This window comes from Sphaeramia orbicularis, chromosome 3, assembly GCF_902148855.1.
Source record: "Sphaeramia orbicularis chromosome 3, fSphaOr1.1, whole genome shotgun sequence".
In the NCBI taxonomy this organism is placed as follows: Eukaryota; Metazoa; Chordata; class Actinopteri; order Kurtiformes; family Apogonidae; genus Sphaeramia; species Sphaeramia orbicularis.
Window position 1 is genome coordinate 11117063 of NC_043959.1, and position 15769 is coordinate 11132831.

A 15769-nucleotide genomic window follows, 5' to 3' on the forward strand; every position below is an offset into this window, starting at 1 on the left:
GTACTCTCTGTTTACTGCCTCTTTTACCTTCTTCCATCTTTTACTTCATTTTCATCTTGCTGTATCTTTCACATTGTCTTTTTGCATATTTGACATAATTTTCCAATTACTTCATCTTTTTCATCATTTTCATCAGAAATCATTTTCTCAAGGTATTATATTGAATGAAGAAATGTTAATATTGCAACACAGACTTTTCTTCAGAATTTTGGCCAGATTTCTATGTAAAATAACCCAGATAAACTTATGCAATTCTCTGTTGGGTTTCAGGCTGACAGGTGCAGCAGAAAACAAGCGCTGGTATCTGGCTGTGATGTGTGCAACTCTCTTCTTCTACACCATCGCCACCATGGCCTTCACCTTCATGTACAAATACTACACTCACCCCATCGCCTGCCACTTCAACAAAGGCCTGCTGTGGGTCAACCTGGGACTGTGCGCCTTCATGTCCTTCATCGCCGTCACTCCATGTGTCAAACAGAGTCAGTTGATAACATATGTCTGTCTGTCTGTCTGTCTGTCTGTCAATCTGTCTGTCGGTCTGTCTGTCAATCTGTTTGTTGATCTGTCTGTCGGTCTGTCTTCCTGTCGATCTGTCGTCTGTCAGTCAATCTGTTTGTTGATCTGTCTGTCTGTCTGTTGATCTGTCTGTTTGTCTGTTGATCTGTCTGTCTTGTCTGTTGATCTGTCTGTCTTTCTGTCTGTCTGTCTATCTGTTGATCTGTCTGTCTGTTGATCTGTCTGTCTTTCTGTCTCTCTGTCTGTTGATCTGTCTGTTTGTCAGTCTGTCTGTTGGTCTGTCTGTCTGTCTGTCTTTCTGTCTGTTGATCTGTCTGTCTATCTGTCTGTCTGCGTCTGTTGGTCTGTCTGTCTGTTGATCTCTCTGTGATGAAAAAAACAGGATCTTAGAACAGTTAAAGTCTTGAGCTTTATGTTTTTTCTAAAAAGAATTTTCAGAAAATCTTGTAAAAGAGGATGCATGTTTTTCATTAGGAAATAATCTCAACAAGACTTATTGTCTCAGTAAAATGTTCCAGCTAATGTGAGGATGGATTTAATCAGTAGCTAAAATAACGGTTGTATAAAATTTTTCCAAGGTGAAGCTTTTATTCCAGTTTTCAAAAACCTTGCTGAGCAGAATGTTTTATCTATTTTTTTGCTGAACACAAAACAGTTTGGTAATAATTCATCTTTATTTATATCTTCTCTCCAGTCGCTTGTGTTTGCAGTGTGTCATGTGTTTCTGCAGAGAAGAATTTATTGCTGTACAAACACAAAAACCTGCTGAAACTAGTACTGTGGAACATCACAGTAATCAGGTTTCTGCTGTTTTTACTACACATCTGACCTTGATGAGCAGTAGATACGACTGTTACTTTAAATAAATGCTGCTCATGGTGAGATGTTTTTATGAGGCTCTAATCATAAAAGTAAAAAAATATTGTATTCAGGGCTGCTGAACTGTGGAGCTCAGGATTTAAGGTGCATGGACAGTAATACAGTGTCTAATATGGAGTCAAAGCAGGTGAAATAAAAGATAATTATTCTTTTAAACAATTTTTTAAAAAAGGTTACTAGAGTTTCAATCCCATCAAGTCTAACATGATCAGTTTGACCTTTATCAGAAACCTTCACATATTCAGTGTCATTTGAAGGTTCCAAAGCCAATGTGATTAAATTCTTCTTTCCAACATTAGTTATGTATCCTCTTCAGTTAATTCATTTTTGTATTTGGATTATTTGCAAGTATTTCTAAATAAACTGTCTTGTAGATGGATGAGGAGAGTTAGACTTTAATTTCTTTGTGGTTTATTTGCATATAATCTAATGTCTCTGAATATTCCAGATGTTGGCCTTAGTTGTTTGAACAGTTGAAAGTTAAAGGTTTTTGGCTGCAATGGGGGGGGGGGGGTGACCTGTAATGGCAGACGAAGCAGAATGTGTGTTTTGTGTTTAAATTATCTTGTTTCTTTGTGTTTTTGCAGAACAGCCTCGTTCTGGGCTCCTTCAGGCCTCCATCATCAGCTGTTACGTCATGTACCTGACCTTCTCTGCTCTGTCCAGCCGACCACCAGAAAAAAGTATGAAAAGTCACAGCTGAGCAAAGATGACAAAACAACGAAGATGTGAAAAATTATACAACAATGAAATAACATACATTTTTAGTTTTACCTTTTACACTTGGAGTGGAATTTTCCAGTCATACTGTTTAATTATTCCAATATGTTGAGATAATGAAGTGAGGTTTTTGGGGTTTTTTTTATAAAAAGATAATGTAGCTGTTACCATGACAGATCAAGGTTTTTAGGTCATTTTCTCACAATAAATTAAAACATAGTAATATTACGATGGCATATTAGGGCCTCATAAGAAAATAAAAACACTTGTCACTACCAGAATAAAGTTGTAAAATATTGAGATATAACTTGTAATTTTCGAAGAATAATAAGAATACAAAAAGAATCATAATTTTACGAGAATGAAGTTGTAATATTATGAGAATAATGTCGTCATATTTTGAGGGTAAAATCATAATATTACGAGAATAATGTCGTAATTTAAGAACAAGCGGGAAAAATATCATAATTTACCAGAAGAAAGTCATACCCACTCGTCCCATAACGGAGAACCTGGAACATTTTGTGAAGTTTTACTTTTATTTGGGGTTTACGCATGATGAAATATTGAGCCTATTAGCCCCGCCCACCATCAACTCAAACCCTGTATAGCTCTACCGCTAGCGCTACAACCGACCACTTTCAGTCAGTTCCTCCTCTACAAAAGAGGCAATTTGTTCCAAATTCATTTGGATCTTACGATGAAACAAACCCAAACATGTGCAAACTCGTCTCAAAGTCCTTAGACTAATGCTAATGTGTTGATGGTGGGCGGGGCTAATAGGCTCAGTGTTTGTCCGTGCAAAAACCCCAAATGAAAATGTAACCTCACAGCACGTTCCAGGTTTTCCATCATGTGATGAGTGGGTACGACTTTATTCTGGTAAATTATGATATTTGTTCTGCCTGTTTTTAAATTATGACGTTATTCTCATAATATTATAGCTTTATTCTCGAAATACGACAACATTATTCTCATAACATTAAACATCCTGTAAAATTATGACTCTTTTTGTTTTCGACTTTATGCTCATAAAATTACGGGATTTATCTCAATATTTTATGACTTCATTCTCGAAGTGACAAGTGTTTTTATTGTCTTATGTGGCCGTAATACGCCAGCGTATAATAAAACTGCCTATATAATATTCTTATTAATATTATATTAACATTATATTAGAATAAAGTAGAACGTGACCATTCAAATCTTCAGAAAAATTCTCATTTTTCACACAAAGTGTACAGCTTATTTGGTTGAAATCTTTGTCCAACTACAACCCTGACAAATGGGCGATAATGTTTATGTTCAGTTTGAAGACTTACCAGCAGATTTGGAGTAAAACAAAGCGTGAAGTCAGACATCAGATAAAGGGCCCTGTGGTCTGGAGTGTACATCTGAAAGGCATGCGTATAAACCCATGTACACACACAGACACCAATCATGGATCTGAGACGTGTCTTCACTTGTTTCCTGCTGAGGCAAAGCTGCAGGATATTTGTTTCACATTCCTCCTCTTTCCTTTGACAACTTAATAACACAACGAACCTGCTGACAAGGCAGTTTGTTTTATCAGAGGATTAGTCCTGAACTTTTATGAAGAAAATGATGCAGAAGAATAACATGGTGAAACAAGGTGAAAACAACATAAAAGAAGAAATATGATGAAAGTGATATAAAAAGACAAAAATGTAAAAGATGTAATAAGATGAAATCAACAAATCCTTTCAGTAACAAAGAAGCTGCTTATAGAAAGAAAAGAAGAGAGGATGAGGACAAAGAAAAGGGATGATTCCTGAACATTTTTAATGAAAATGTCATTAAAGACACAGGTTGAGGATGACGTGCAATTAAAAGAAATACAAAAAGCTGTAACAAAACAAAAATACATAAAAGACCCAACACACACAAAATGAGGTAGGAGACTTAACAAGAGATGAAATTGATGGAAAAGACTAAACAATACAAAAAACAATGTAAAAGACAAAAAAATACAATGAAAACAACACAAAAGGCACAATAAAACAAATGACACAAACAATGACGGAGAGCGCAGACCCCCGCCAAGACAGATCTACCCCCCCCCCCTCTCGGATCACCACCAAAATTTAATCATTTCTTCCTTGTGCCAGTATCAACATTTCCTGAAAATTTCATGAAAATCCCTCCATAACTTTTTGAGTAATCTTGCTAACAAACAAACAAACACGCACGCACGCATGCACGCACACAAAGGAAAGTGATCACAATACCTCCTGGCGGAGGAAATAAAAGTGCTCATAGGGTAGTTAGTCTTAATAAAGGAAGAGTCTGGAGTTTTTATGCCCTCATTACAGAAGTGTGTATTGATATGACCTGTATCTCATGTGTCAGTAATGATGTCAAAATTGGAGCTAAGAGTATTTGTCTTCTTTTTGTAGGACTGTAACTGTTTTAGAATCAGTGTGTGTTGCAGCTGTAGCGGCTATTTGTCATCAAATTAAACCAACTTAAAAGTGATTTAACTCAAGACTTTAACATAACTCAAACAACCGCTAGATGCACCATGGGTTTGTTGTTTACACAGTCAAAAATAAAACGTCCATACCGCAGATGTATTTCAGGTGGTTTATTCACAGGTTTTGCAGGCAAACAACAACCAAGGCCTTTTTGCTGTCTCTCCTGCTCATCCTGTCATCGTAGCTGATTTTTACGACTGACTGTGACAGGCTGGTAAAAAACCATCGGCCCACCCAGGTGAATGCTGGTGTCCTTTGGTGCTGCCTATTTATCCCCAGGTGCCCATGATCTAAATCTATAAGAAAAAAACAAAACAAAAGGTGCTAAATACTAAAAAACGAAAGTAATAACCATGAAAATCAAAAAATATATTCTAAATATTAAACAAACAACAAGCAAAGAAAATCAAAAATAAACAATTAGTAAAAAATACTAAATTACTAAACTAAAAAGTAAATTAACTTTGAACAAAAAACTAAACATAAATAGCTCCTTCAACAGCTATAATGACACTTTACCCATACCCACACAGGGTCCAAGCATGTTTGAGACAAAGAAAATCAAATCTAAACACATTACTGTACGAGCCCTGAGGCTGTTCAGGACCTTGTAGTGACATGTCTGGAACCACACACACTGTGCACACCGGAATATTGAATTTCCACCTTCTGTCACTGTGTTTCTGGGAGGGAATAATAGTATGTCCTGTAATTAGCGCCTGTTTTCACTGAGCTCAGGTTCTGTTTGTATAAAACACAAAACCTTTCCTGAAGACAGATGCCTCCCAGAGGGTCTGTCACTGTCAGAAATACTCTCAGAAAAACACGGTCTGGTTGGGTTAAGATCAGTGGTTCCCAAACTTTTTTGGCTCGTGACCCCATTTTAACATCACAAATTTCTGGCGACCCCAGACATTGAAAACGGAGACATTTTCTTCTCTAAAATGAATTTGTTTTTGATCACGTAATAGTTTGCTATCCTATGTTGCACATAAATGTTAATTTTAGTCGACATTTAGTCTATATAATGTGTATTATTATGGACGGAGGCAGAAAAGCCAGGTTGAGATTACTGCGCAAAGTGAGAGCTTTATTTATACTTTTTAAATTTTACTATGAATTATGAAAGAGGTGCAGCATCTGAAACTGGCCACAATGAACATTTGACAGATAAACACAGAACCACAGTGCTTCAGTTTCAGCTTCACAGTTTGTCATGTATTTTATTATTATGATTGTCTCTCTCAAGTCACCATATATTCTTTAATAGTAAGTTTTGGGTTTTTTTTAAATCAATTACTTGAAATTTCAGGTGACCCCATTTGAATTCCAGGCGACCCCACATGGGGTCCCGACCCCAAGGTTGAAAAACACTGGGTTAAGATGCTTCTTTTTCTACATCACCTGCCACAAGGAATTCAGGTTGTTTAGTTGGACTGCAATTTTAGATCAGACTCTAAAGATGCTGCTGTGACTCTACTTGTCTTGTAACGTGAAATAATGAATACTGCTTTAAATATTTCAATCATTTTCTCATACATTTGTTACAAACTGGTGATCCTTGGTGCATCTTTGCTCCTTAAGGACTGGACCTTACCTGGATTTCTGTATTTAAACCAAACTGTTAGTCGTAAATTGCTGCATTTCCATCATTTCTTGGATGTGTTGAAACCTGAATGGTGGGCATAGATGTACGTTTACACAGAATTAGTGAAGTGAAATATGTTGTGTTCACAATGAAATACAAGTCAGAAGAAATTTGACTTTCACTGCTTTCTTCATTGGTTTATATTTTCCATACTGTTCTAAGTCTTCCTCATTTTTCACTGTAGTCGGCAGAACACTCTTATGTTCTTTGTGTATATTCTGACCTGCTGTGTCTTTGTGGGTTTATGTGTTAGTTACATACCAGGGCACAAACATGACGGTGTGTTACCCCAGTGTGAAAAAAGACGGGATCCAGAATGAAGGAAACGCTGTGGCCATCATTGGAGCTGCCATCATGTATTGCTGTGTCCTCTTTGCATGGTATGACACATAATATGTGCATGACACTGGTTTGAATGAGTCAGTCCACTTTTAGGTAAAATTAATGGCATTTTACCATAGTTTTAGTTTTATTTGGCGGGAATGACTAGTTTGTGTTTTCATTTAGTTTTTTTCTTACTTTGCGACTGGTTAGAATTCAGTTTTTATTCATTTTAAATTTGGTTTTCTGTCGTGGAACTGAGTACTTGTATTTGAGTTCGAGGGTTTTAGTTAGTTTGAAATCTATTTAGATAAATTCATTGGTTTTTGATGAGTTTTTTTTTTAAATTTTGTCAGTTTTAGTTTAGTAGAAATCAAGCAAAGCTGATTTTACATGTATCTATTTTTCATTTTATTATATGTCGGATAGTTAATTTTTGTATATTTGCCCATTTATTTATCAACTTTTAATTTTTATTTCTGTTGCTGTATTGACTTTTTCACTGCTAGTTTTAGGCTGTTTCCATTAACTGTTGTAACTGTGGATGTGGCAGTATTCCACCTGCAGAAACATTACAATAAAGCTGTAAAACACAGATGTGTGTTATGACCAGCAAACTTAAGAATTTTCTGTCTTTGTTTCTCTGCAGTAACGAGGCATCATACCTGGCCGAGGTGTTCGGTCCATTCTGGATGATAAAAGTTTATCGTTATGAGTTTCAGAAAGCCACCTGCTGCTTCTGCTGCCCTGAGGAGGAGGAAGGTTTGGGTTTTTACATCAACACATCACTGACACAGAGGAATTAGAGCAGAACAAGAGGTCATCGAATGTAGAGTCAGATGGTAGTTAGTCCAACATTTGCATCTGCAACATTTGGGTTTATAGGTTAGGAGGGATGATGAAGCTTCAACAGATTTAACCTAAATGATGACACAAAGTCTTATATTCATTAAATACAGATGGTGATGAAGAAAAGGAATGTAAATTGCCCATAGGTGTGAATGAGTGAATGAATGGTTGTCTGTCAGACAGGTTGTCCGATGAATGACACCTTCAAATGTCTTGTTTGATCCAAAGATTCAGTTACTGTCACAGAAGGAAAAAAAAAATTAAATTGATGAAGCCCTGAGAAAGTAACCAATCATATGAAACAAAAACAAAAGGTACATTTTGACTGACTGAACCCATAAAGACCCAGAGCTACATTTGTGGCAGTTCCCAAATGAATTTTCTCTCTATTTAACCTTTCTTAAGTTATCACCATTTATTGTAATATTATCCTCTCTATTTTGCTTTTTTTCCCCAATAAAAATCAGTTATTTTCCTATATTTAATTCACTGATCATGTACATGTTAATAAAAGGTTCAGATTAAAGTTGATTGTCATTATATCAGAAGCACAGAAAAATGAAGAAAACATGACTTTTTCAACAAAATATATCATCAACTAAGTGTAAACCAAGTGTGTCCATCCACTGTCATTGATCCAACTCCATGGGTTTTACTGGTGAATCAGTTACAGAAGATGATGGTGTTTCCACGTTCACTACAGAGCCTCTGAACGTCCAAATGGGTCATATCTGATGACCATGAAAAGATAACAATGTGTATTTTACAGCAATTATGTACATGCATTGATAAGATTAGTGTATCAACAGGTATTAAACATTTTAGGTCAGTAGATGGTATTAGTTACAGGTGGGTGTTTGGGTCTTTATGGTTTAATAATTTCCATTTAAGTGCTGCACAATAAATAGAATATAAGAGAAAAAACACAATCAAAACAAGAAAAGCACTCGGAGAGCGCAGACCTCCGCCAAGACAGATCTGACACCCCCCCCCCCCGATCACCACCAAAATGTAATAATTTCTTCCTTGTGCCGGTATCAACATTTCCTGAAAATGTCATGAAAATCCGTCCATAACTTTTTGAGTTATCCTGCTAACAAACAAACACGCAAACAAACACACAAAACAAAGCGATCACAGTACCTCCTGGCGGAGGTAAAAATAACAGTTCAGTAAGTAGTTAAGAGTAGGTTATGGTAGCAGTAAAACTATAATTAAAACAAGAAAAGGACTCAGAGAGCACAGACCTCTGCCAAGGCAGATCAGTACCCCCCCCCCCCCCCCCCCCCAACGCCAACAAAAACATAACCTCCTTGGCGGAGGTAAAAGGCCTTTGTCCAGACCTCAGAGTCACAAAGGCACGACTCCTGGGAGGGCAGTGAAACATGCAGGCACATAACTTCACCAAATCAAATACAAAGGGAAGAAGTAACACCTTAAAATCAGCTCTGAACTGAACTGGGAGTTGATGAAGACAGGCCAGTGCCGGAGTAATATGATCTCTTTATGGAGCTGCTGCGTTTGCAGACCTTAAATACTCTTCTTTGGAAAATTGGATAAAAGGGCATTACAATAATCCAACTGCAGTGTCACAAATGTGTGGATTAAATAACAAGGTAGGTCTGATGATAGTAATATTTCAGATGGAAAAAGGTAACTCTAGTGACCTTGAAAGAAAGAATAAAAGTGTCGTATAGATGACGCCAGTTCAATAATTATCATTTCTGTCTTGGCTTGGTTAAGCAGCAGGAAATTGTTGATCACCAGCTCTTAACAGCAGTCAGACAGGCCCCAAATTTGTCTGTGTCAAAGCCATCTCCTATGGCAAATGGCACGTACAATTACAAACCATCAGTATTTCAAATGAATGAAGACTCTGACCCAGTGGTGTCAGGTACAATGAAAAAAAGCAGAGGACCCAAAACCAAAGCTTGTGGAATGCCATACCTCACAGCTCAATGCTCAGAGAAGACATTGTTAAACAAAACGCTTTGAGATCTCTGACAGGTGTGAGTTAAACTACTGAAGAACCTGACCTGAGAGAAGTAGTTCTCAAGCTTGTCCAACAATATATGATGAGCCACAGTGTCAAAAGCACCGCTCAGATCTAGCATCAATGAGAGAAGGAGAATCTGAGTCTACTGCAAGTAACAAACTGTTCACCACCTTTAGAATGGCTATTTTAGTGGAACCATTTGCTCTAAAGGCAGACTGAAATGGCTCAAAGAGTTTATTAATAATAGAGAGTTTATTAGTAGATACATACTGTAAAAGCTGATTTTAAACCACTTTTTCAAAAATGTTTGACAATAAAGCAGGATTTGAGACTAGTCTGGAGTTTATCAAAAAGTCAGTGTCCAAGCCAGGCTTCTTTAACAAGGGTTTAATCACTGCTCCTTTAAAACAAGCTGAGAAAACTGAAGAAAGTGATGCATGCTAAATATTCAGTACATAGGGCCTAATGCTGATCATAACTCTTTTACAAGCCAAGATGGCAGAGCGTTCAGTGAGTAGGTTGTACCTCGAGCTGCCATTACAACCTTAATAAAAGTGGCCAAAGATAAATTCTAAATCATGAAATGAATCATGAATCATGAAAGCCATGCCCTTCATGTACAGGCCTAGCAACAAAGCTCTCTGCCTCAACACTGAAAGATTCCATAATCTTCTGTCTGATATCTTCAACCTTTTCATTAAAATACATTATAAAGTCAAATGCAGACCAAACAATGCTGCAGATATCCGGTTTTTGCTGTGAGCCCAGAGAACATGTTAAACAGCAATTTAGGATTATGCCCATTAGTCACCATCATTTTTGGAATAATACGCTTCTTTCACAGCTGACATCGATGTTATGAGGTCAAACTGTCTTTCCATGATTAATAGAAAACCTCAATCATGGACTGACGCTCAAGTTTTCTGCAGCTTTTCCTGAGGTTTAATAAATCCTCATTTAGCCAGGGGGTGTAACTCTTTTTGGATCTCTTGCATTTTTTGCAGGGGCAACTGAATCAATTAAGTGCAGCATTAAATCTCTCAGTGAAGCAGCTTATTCAAAGTGCTGACTAAGAACAGCGGTAATTACATCTACCAGCACAGAATTCAAAACTTTTAACATATTTAACGTAATATATTGAGATTGCCTCATTGTCCTTGTTTCTTTACCTAAGGTTAATAAATCCTGACTTAAAATGTCAAATAGAATTAGTAAATGATCTAAAACTGGTGATGAGCAGATGTCTCTCACTGAAACAGACAGCCCTCAGCCTAACATGAGAGCCAAAGTATGTCCACGTGTTGGACCCAAGGTTATTATCGTTAACAAAAACTAACGAAGTGACGAAAACTAGAATTGGAAAAACAGTTTTGTTAACTGAAATAAATAAAAACTATAATTAAATGAAAAAACTAAAACTAACTGAAACTGTATTGTGTGCTTACAAAACTAACTGAAACATAAAAATTGTGGATAAAATTCCCTTTGTTTTCGTCTTTGTCAGTGTCAGACTGATACGAAATCGATTTATTTCGCTCTAGCAATTTTAGCTAGCGGCACCATACGGTACCTCACGGTCCGTCTGTTCTCATCATTTGTCATTTAGTCATCTTGTTGTCCCCACTCTACCTGGAAACATGGAGACTAAAGTTGGGAGAAAGCAGCAGAGTCTTGTCTGGGATTTATTTGAATATGACGAAGAAGAGGAGAAAAGATATGAAAAAACTAAAATTAATACAAAAACTAAACTAAAACTATGTATTTACAAAAAAATTAAAACTAATAAAAACTAACATACCTGCTCTAAAAACTAATTAAAACTAACTGAATTAGAGAAAAAAAAGAGTCAAAACTAAATAAAACTAAGCTATAATGAAAAATCCAAAACTATTATAACCTTGGTTGGACCACACACAAACTAACTGTGGCAGGTTAAAAGACTCAACGTTCAAAAGATGTATGACCAACAACATCCCCCACATGTAGTGTCACGAAAATCAAGCTTTCATAACTTTTCATCTTCATCATGTTAAGACTTAGCTGGCCAAATTTAAAGCTGATTAAATACATTTTGTACAGGTTCATTAAAATGCAACATTTGTAAATCACTAAAAATAGACACAAAATTCTTAGCACTCAAGCCTTAATAACCTGAGCAGTTTTAATATGGCCTTTGCTGCTGATGCCTTGCTGCTTTGCCCTTAGTCATCCAAGCAAAAACAACAGGGCTTTCATTGCTGTTTCTCAGCGCTTGGGCCCTAATAACAGAATAAAACAATCAAGCCTTCACTGCCAATTTTTGGTGCACTCAAGCCCTAATAATATTCTTGGCATACTTTGGCCCTAAAAAGGGTGGAGCAAGATCAGTAAAAAATGTAATAAAGAATAAACACTAGAAACATGAAATAACCAGATTAAATAAAGTCTGTGGTCATGCATTTCCTCATTCAGGTCAGTCGTCGATAATCTATATTTTTAACCAGTACTTAGTGGCCTTTAGAGGAACTGCAGTTTAAGATCAATCAGCAACCTTCAAATGGATGAATACTGATTAAGAAAAGAATAGTTTGCCCCGCAGTATTTTACTCATGGAGGTGTTTTTCTGTTTTTCCAGTGGAGGAGGAGTTTGTGATCGACAATGAAAACAAAGGTTGTCAGAAGGTGATCCATAACGAGACACAGAGAGTTGCTTACAGCTACTTCTTTTTCCACTTTGTCTTCTTCTTGGCTTCGCTGTACGTCATGATGACGCTCACCAACTGGTTCAGGTAAAACACACACTGAAATAACTGGTCAGGTAAAGGAAAGTATCAGGGAACATCTGGGATTTATTGTCAGTAAATCCTCTGCAGCAGTCGGTACATCTACAAACATTCAACTTCAGAAGAGGGATTATCTGATTGTCCTTTTAACCCATGATCTTTGAAGGTCGTGTTATATTTGCTTGTAATTTTTTTCTTGTTGCATCTTTTATGCAATTTTCATCACATTTCATATTTTTTGTTGTTTTGTTTTGTCACACTTATATTATTTTCCTTTAATTATGTCTCTTACGTTGTTATCTCATGTCTGTTGACTTGATTTTGTTACATCCTTACATTTTGCTGTTTCAAAAACACTTAATAATAATAAATAATAATGGATTAGATTTCTACAGCACTTTTCAAGACTCCCAAAGCGCTTTACATTGACTTAAGGCATTGCTTATTAGAATGTTCAAAAAGGGGTTCATATGCATATTAATATTATTATTATTATTATTATTATTATTATTATTATTATTATTATTATTATTAATAATAATAATAATAATAATAATAATGATAATAATAATAACAAGAAAAGCACTTGGAGAGCGCAGACCTCCACCAAGACAGATCTGCCTCCCTGATCACCACCAAAATTTAATCATTTCTTCCTTGTGCCAGAATCAACATTTCCTTAAAATTTCATGAAAATCCGTCCATAACTTTTTGAGTTATCTTGCTAACAAACAAACACGCACGCACACAAACACACAAAGCAAAGTGATCACAATACCTCCTGGTGGAGGTAATAATAATAATAATAATACTAATACTAATAATAATAATAATAATAATAATAATAACAACAATAATAATAATAATAATAATAATAATAATAATAATAATAATGGAAATAAAAATTGTGGAGGCGTAAACAACAAAGACATTCGTGGAGAATGGATTGGTTGTCCATCAGGCCTTCCTTTATTGTGCACAAGTGAGAAACTGACAAACGAAGCTTGGCCCTCTCTCAGAAGTCAGTTCTGACCTGTCCAGGAAGTCAGTCTAACTTATAGTAGCCTGCGCTAAGCTTAAATTTGATTGGTTAATATGATATATGACGCTGTCGCTAAGCAGAAGAAAGAAAATAAGATACAAACAGACAGAATGAAAGACCTTGGAGTTGTCCTGGGAAGTTTTAGGGAGTTGGGTTGTGCTGTATCTTGTGGTATCGTTAGAGATAAAGTAGCTTACAAAACATACAGAATTGAGAAACTGACTGAGCATAAACATTTATATCTAGGCCTGTGGTTAGAAAGAGAATGAAAACTGAAGAGCTATAATGGGTGTCTTATAAACTAACAGAAGACTTATGGTCAGTATTAAAATCAGTATTAACAGTAGCCTTACCTTTTCTGTATAAAACCTTGTTGGTTGCCACTGATCAAATGCGGAATATATTTATCCCATCTTTTTTGCAAGGACTTTATAGAGTATTTTAGTATCACATCCCATTAGACTGATTGGCCTATAAGATGAGCATTCAGTCAGAGGTTTATTTGGTTTTAATATAAGACTTATTAAGGTTAACTGTAGTGACTCTGGGAGTTGTCCTTCTATTAAGGATTCCTCACACATGTCAAGGAGTGGTTTAACAAGTTGTTTTCAAAATGTTTTATAAAATTCTATTGGTAGTCCATCTGGACCTGGTGCTTTACTATTTATATTTCCTATAGTGTCACATAACGCCCCTGTTGTTAATGGACTGTTTAAAATTCATTTCTCATCATCTGATATAAGTTGAAGTTGTAATTTGTCAAGAAACAGATTTTGTTTTTCACTGCTTTCAGCATTTTCTGACTTATATACTAATTCATAAAAATCTTTGAACCTGTTATTTATCTCTATTGGATCAGTTGTTATATCATCTGATATTGTTTTTGTACTATTTATTGTCCTCTCTCTTTATTTTCCAAGCTAATAACTTACCTGTTTTTTCTCCTTGGTCATAGTATGTTTGTTTAACCCACATTAGGCTTCTGGCTACTTTGTCAGGTGTTAATTTGTCATATTTGGCTCTCAATATGGAGACATTATGCAAATTCACTGGTCTGTTATCTTTTGTACATTTCTTTCTCAACATTTTTAGTTTGGTTTTCCAGTGTTTGTTATTCTTGATTCTATAACTTAGTTTTGGAACTTGTGTAACTAATAATTTCACCCCTTGTATATGCCTTAAATTCTTCCCACGCTCATTGGGTCATCATTTTATCAGTTTTTATCCAATTTTCTTCAAATTTGGAGAATTGCAAGATCTAGTAATAAGATGGCCAAAGAAACATTTTGGGAATGGTTTTGGGGGTATCTTTTTGCAATACTGATTAATAACTGATGCAAATATACGTGTACACCTTGATTGTGATCAGGCCGTATACTATTATAACAGCATTTTTTAACATTGTACTCCATGGAAAAAAAGAGCTTGTCAATGGGTGAATGGGTCTTATAGGAACTTGAATAGCAGAAGTATTCTCGTTCACCGTGGTTCTGTACCTTCAAAACATCAACTACTTCAGTGTGTTCCCAGTCTGGATATGAGTCACATCCACTTAAGTAGATCTAACACTGGATTGAGGGCACAGTTAAAATGATTTCCAATAATATGTAGCCCCTCCTGGGCCGATACAGTAAGAAATAATTTTTCAAAAAAGGAATGGTTATCCTCGTTAGGCCCATAGACATTCATACAATTCACTTTTGTGACTTTATATTATCTTGGAGGATAGTATATCTTCCTAATGGATCTTGGATAGTTTTAATGACTTGGAATGGAATTGATCTGTGTATTAGAATAATCACACCCTTTGCATGAATGTTAAATGAAGCATTAAACACCCGGCCTGGCCATCTTTTAGTTAAATACCATGATTCAGAAACAATCAAATGGGTTTCTTGAAGAAAAACTATTCTAGACTTGAGATATTTTATCCTGTTCAATACCTCTTTCAGTTCGACCGGTTTTCTTATTCTCTGGATATTCCAACTTGTTACTTGAATACCGATATTACTTTTATCCATTTCTGTCATATATGAGTACTTTAGCATTATCTTATGGCAAGAATAAGCTCAGGGAGAGAAACAAAGAAAATAAATATAAAAAAGGAAGAAAACAGAGAAAGTGTGATGCAAGTGTACACATAGACATACAGATACTCCCCCCATCCCCCCATCCCTGACTAAATAGATTAAATAATTTAACTACATGAAATAACAAAGAGTAATATATTGAACATCCACAGCTCTCATACCTGCCATAGGCTGTATCTGACTGCCTGTTCTACACCACACACCAGTGTTCATCACCATGAAGGGGGTGCGTCTCACTGGTGCTTTATTTGAAACTCCGGTTCCCTCCTACCTTTAGGAACACTGTGGCTGTGACATGATTCTGTCAAATGTTTCTGCTTTTTGTGGGGTTGAGAATATGCAAATCTTGCTTTTATGCAGCACTCAAAGGAGCAGGGGTTGTGTTGAAATCCATGTAAAGCGTTGATATCAACAAACAGCTTCATAACAGGGCTAAATTCCCCAGGCA

The 15769-nt window shown here is 36.1% G+C and overlaps 1 protein-coding gene across 3 annotated transcripts in view; it reads left to right on the plus strand.

The window, feature by feature from the left end:
- Positions 1 to 15769, plus strand: part of serinc4 (serine incorporator 4) — a 56396-nt gene that overhangs the window by 38027 nt on the left and 2600 nt on the right. For 2 of the 3 annotated variants that reach the window (XM_030160260.1, XM_030160243.1), the window contains exons 6-10: positions 271 to 482; positions 1986 to 2081; positions 6515 to 6641; positions 7232 to 7344; positions 12042 to 12195. In XM_030160260.1, the coding sequence (XP_030016120.1) occupies positions 271 to 482; positions 1986 to 2081; positions 6515 to 6641; positions 7232 to 7344; positions 12042 to 12195 (702 nt within the window). The remainder of the gene's footprint in view (positions 1 to 270; positions 483 to 1985; positions 2082 to 6514; positions 6642 to 7231; positions 7345 to 12041; positions 12196 to 15769) is intronic. The other variant, XM_030160252.1, reaches the window with a different exon arrangement.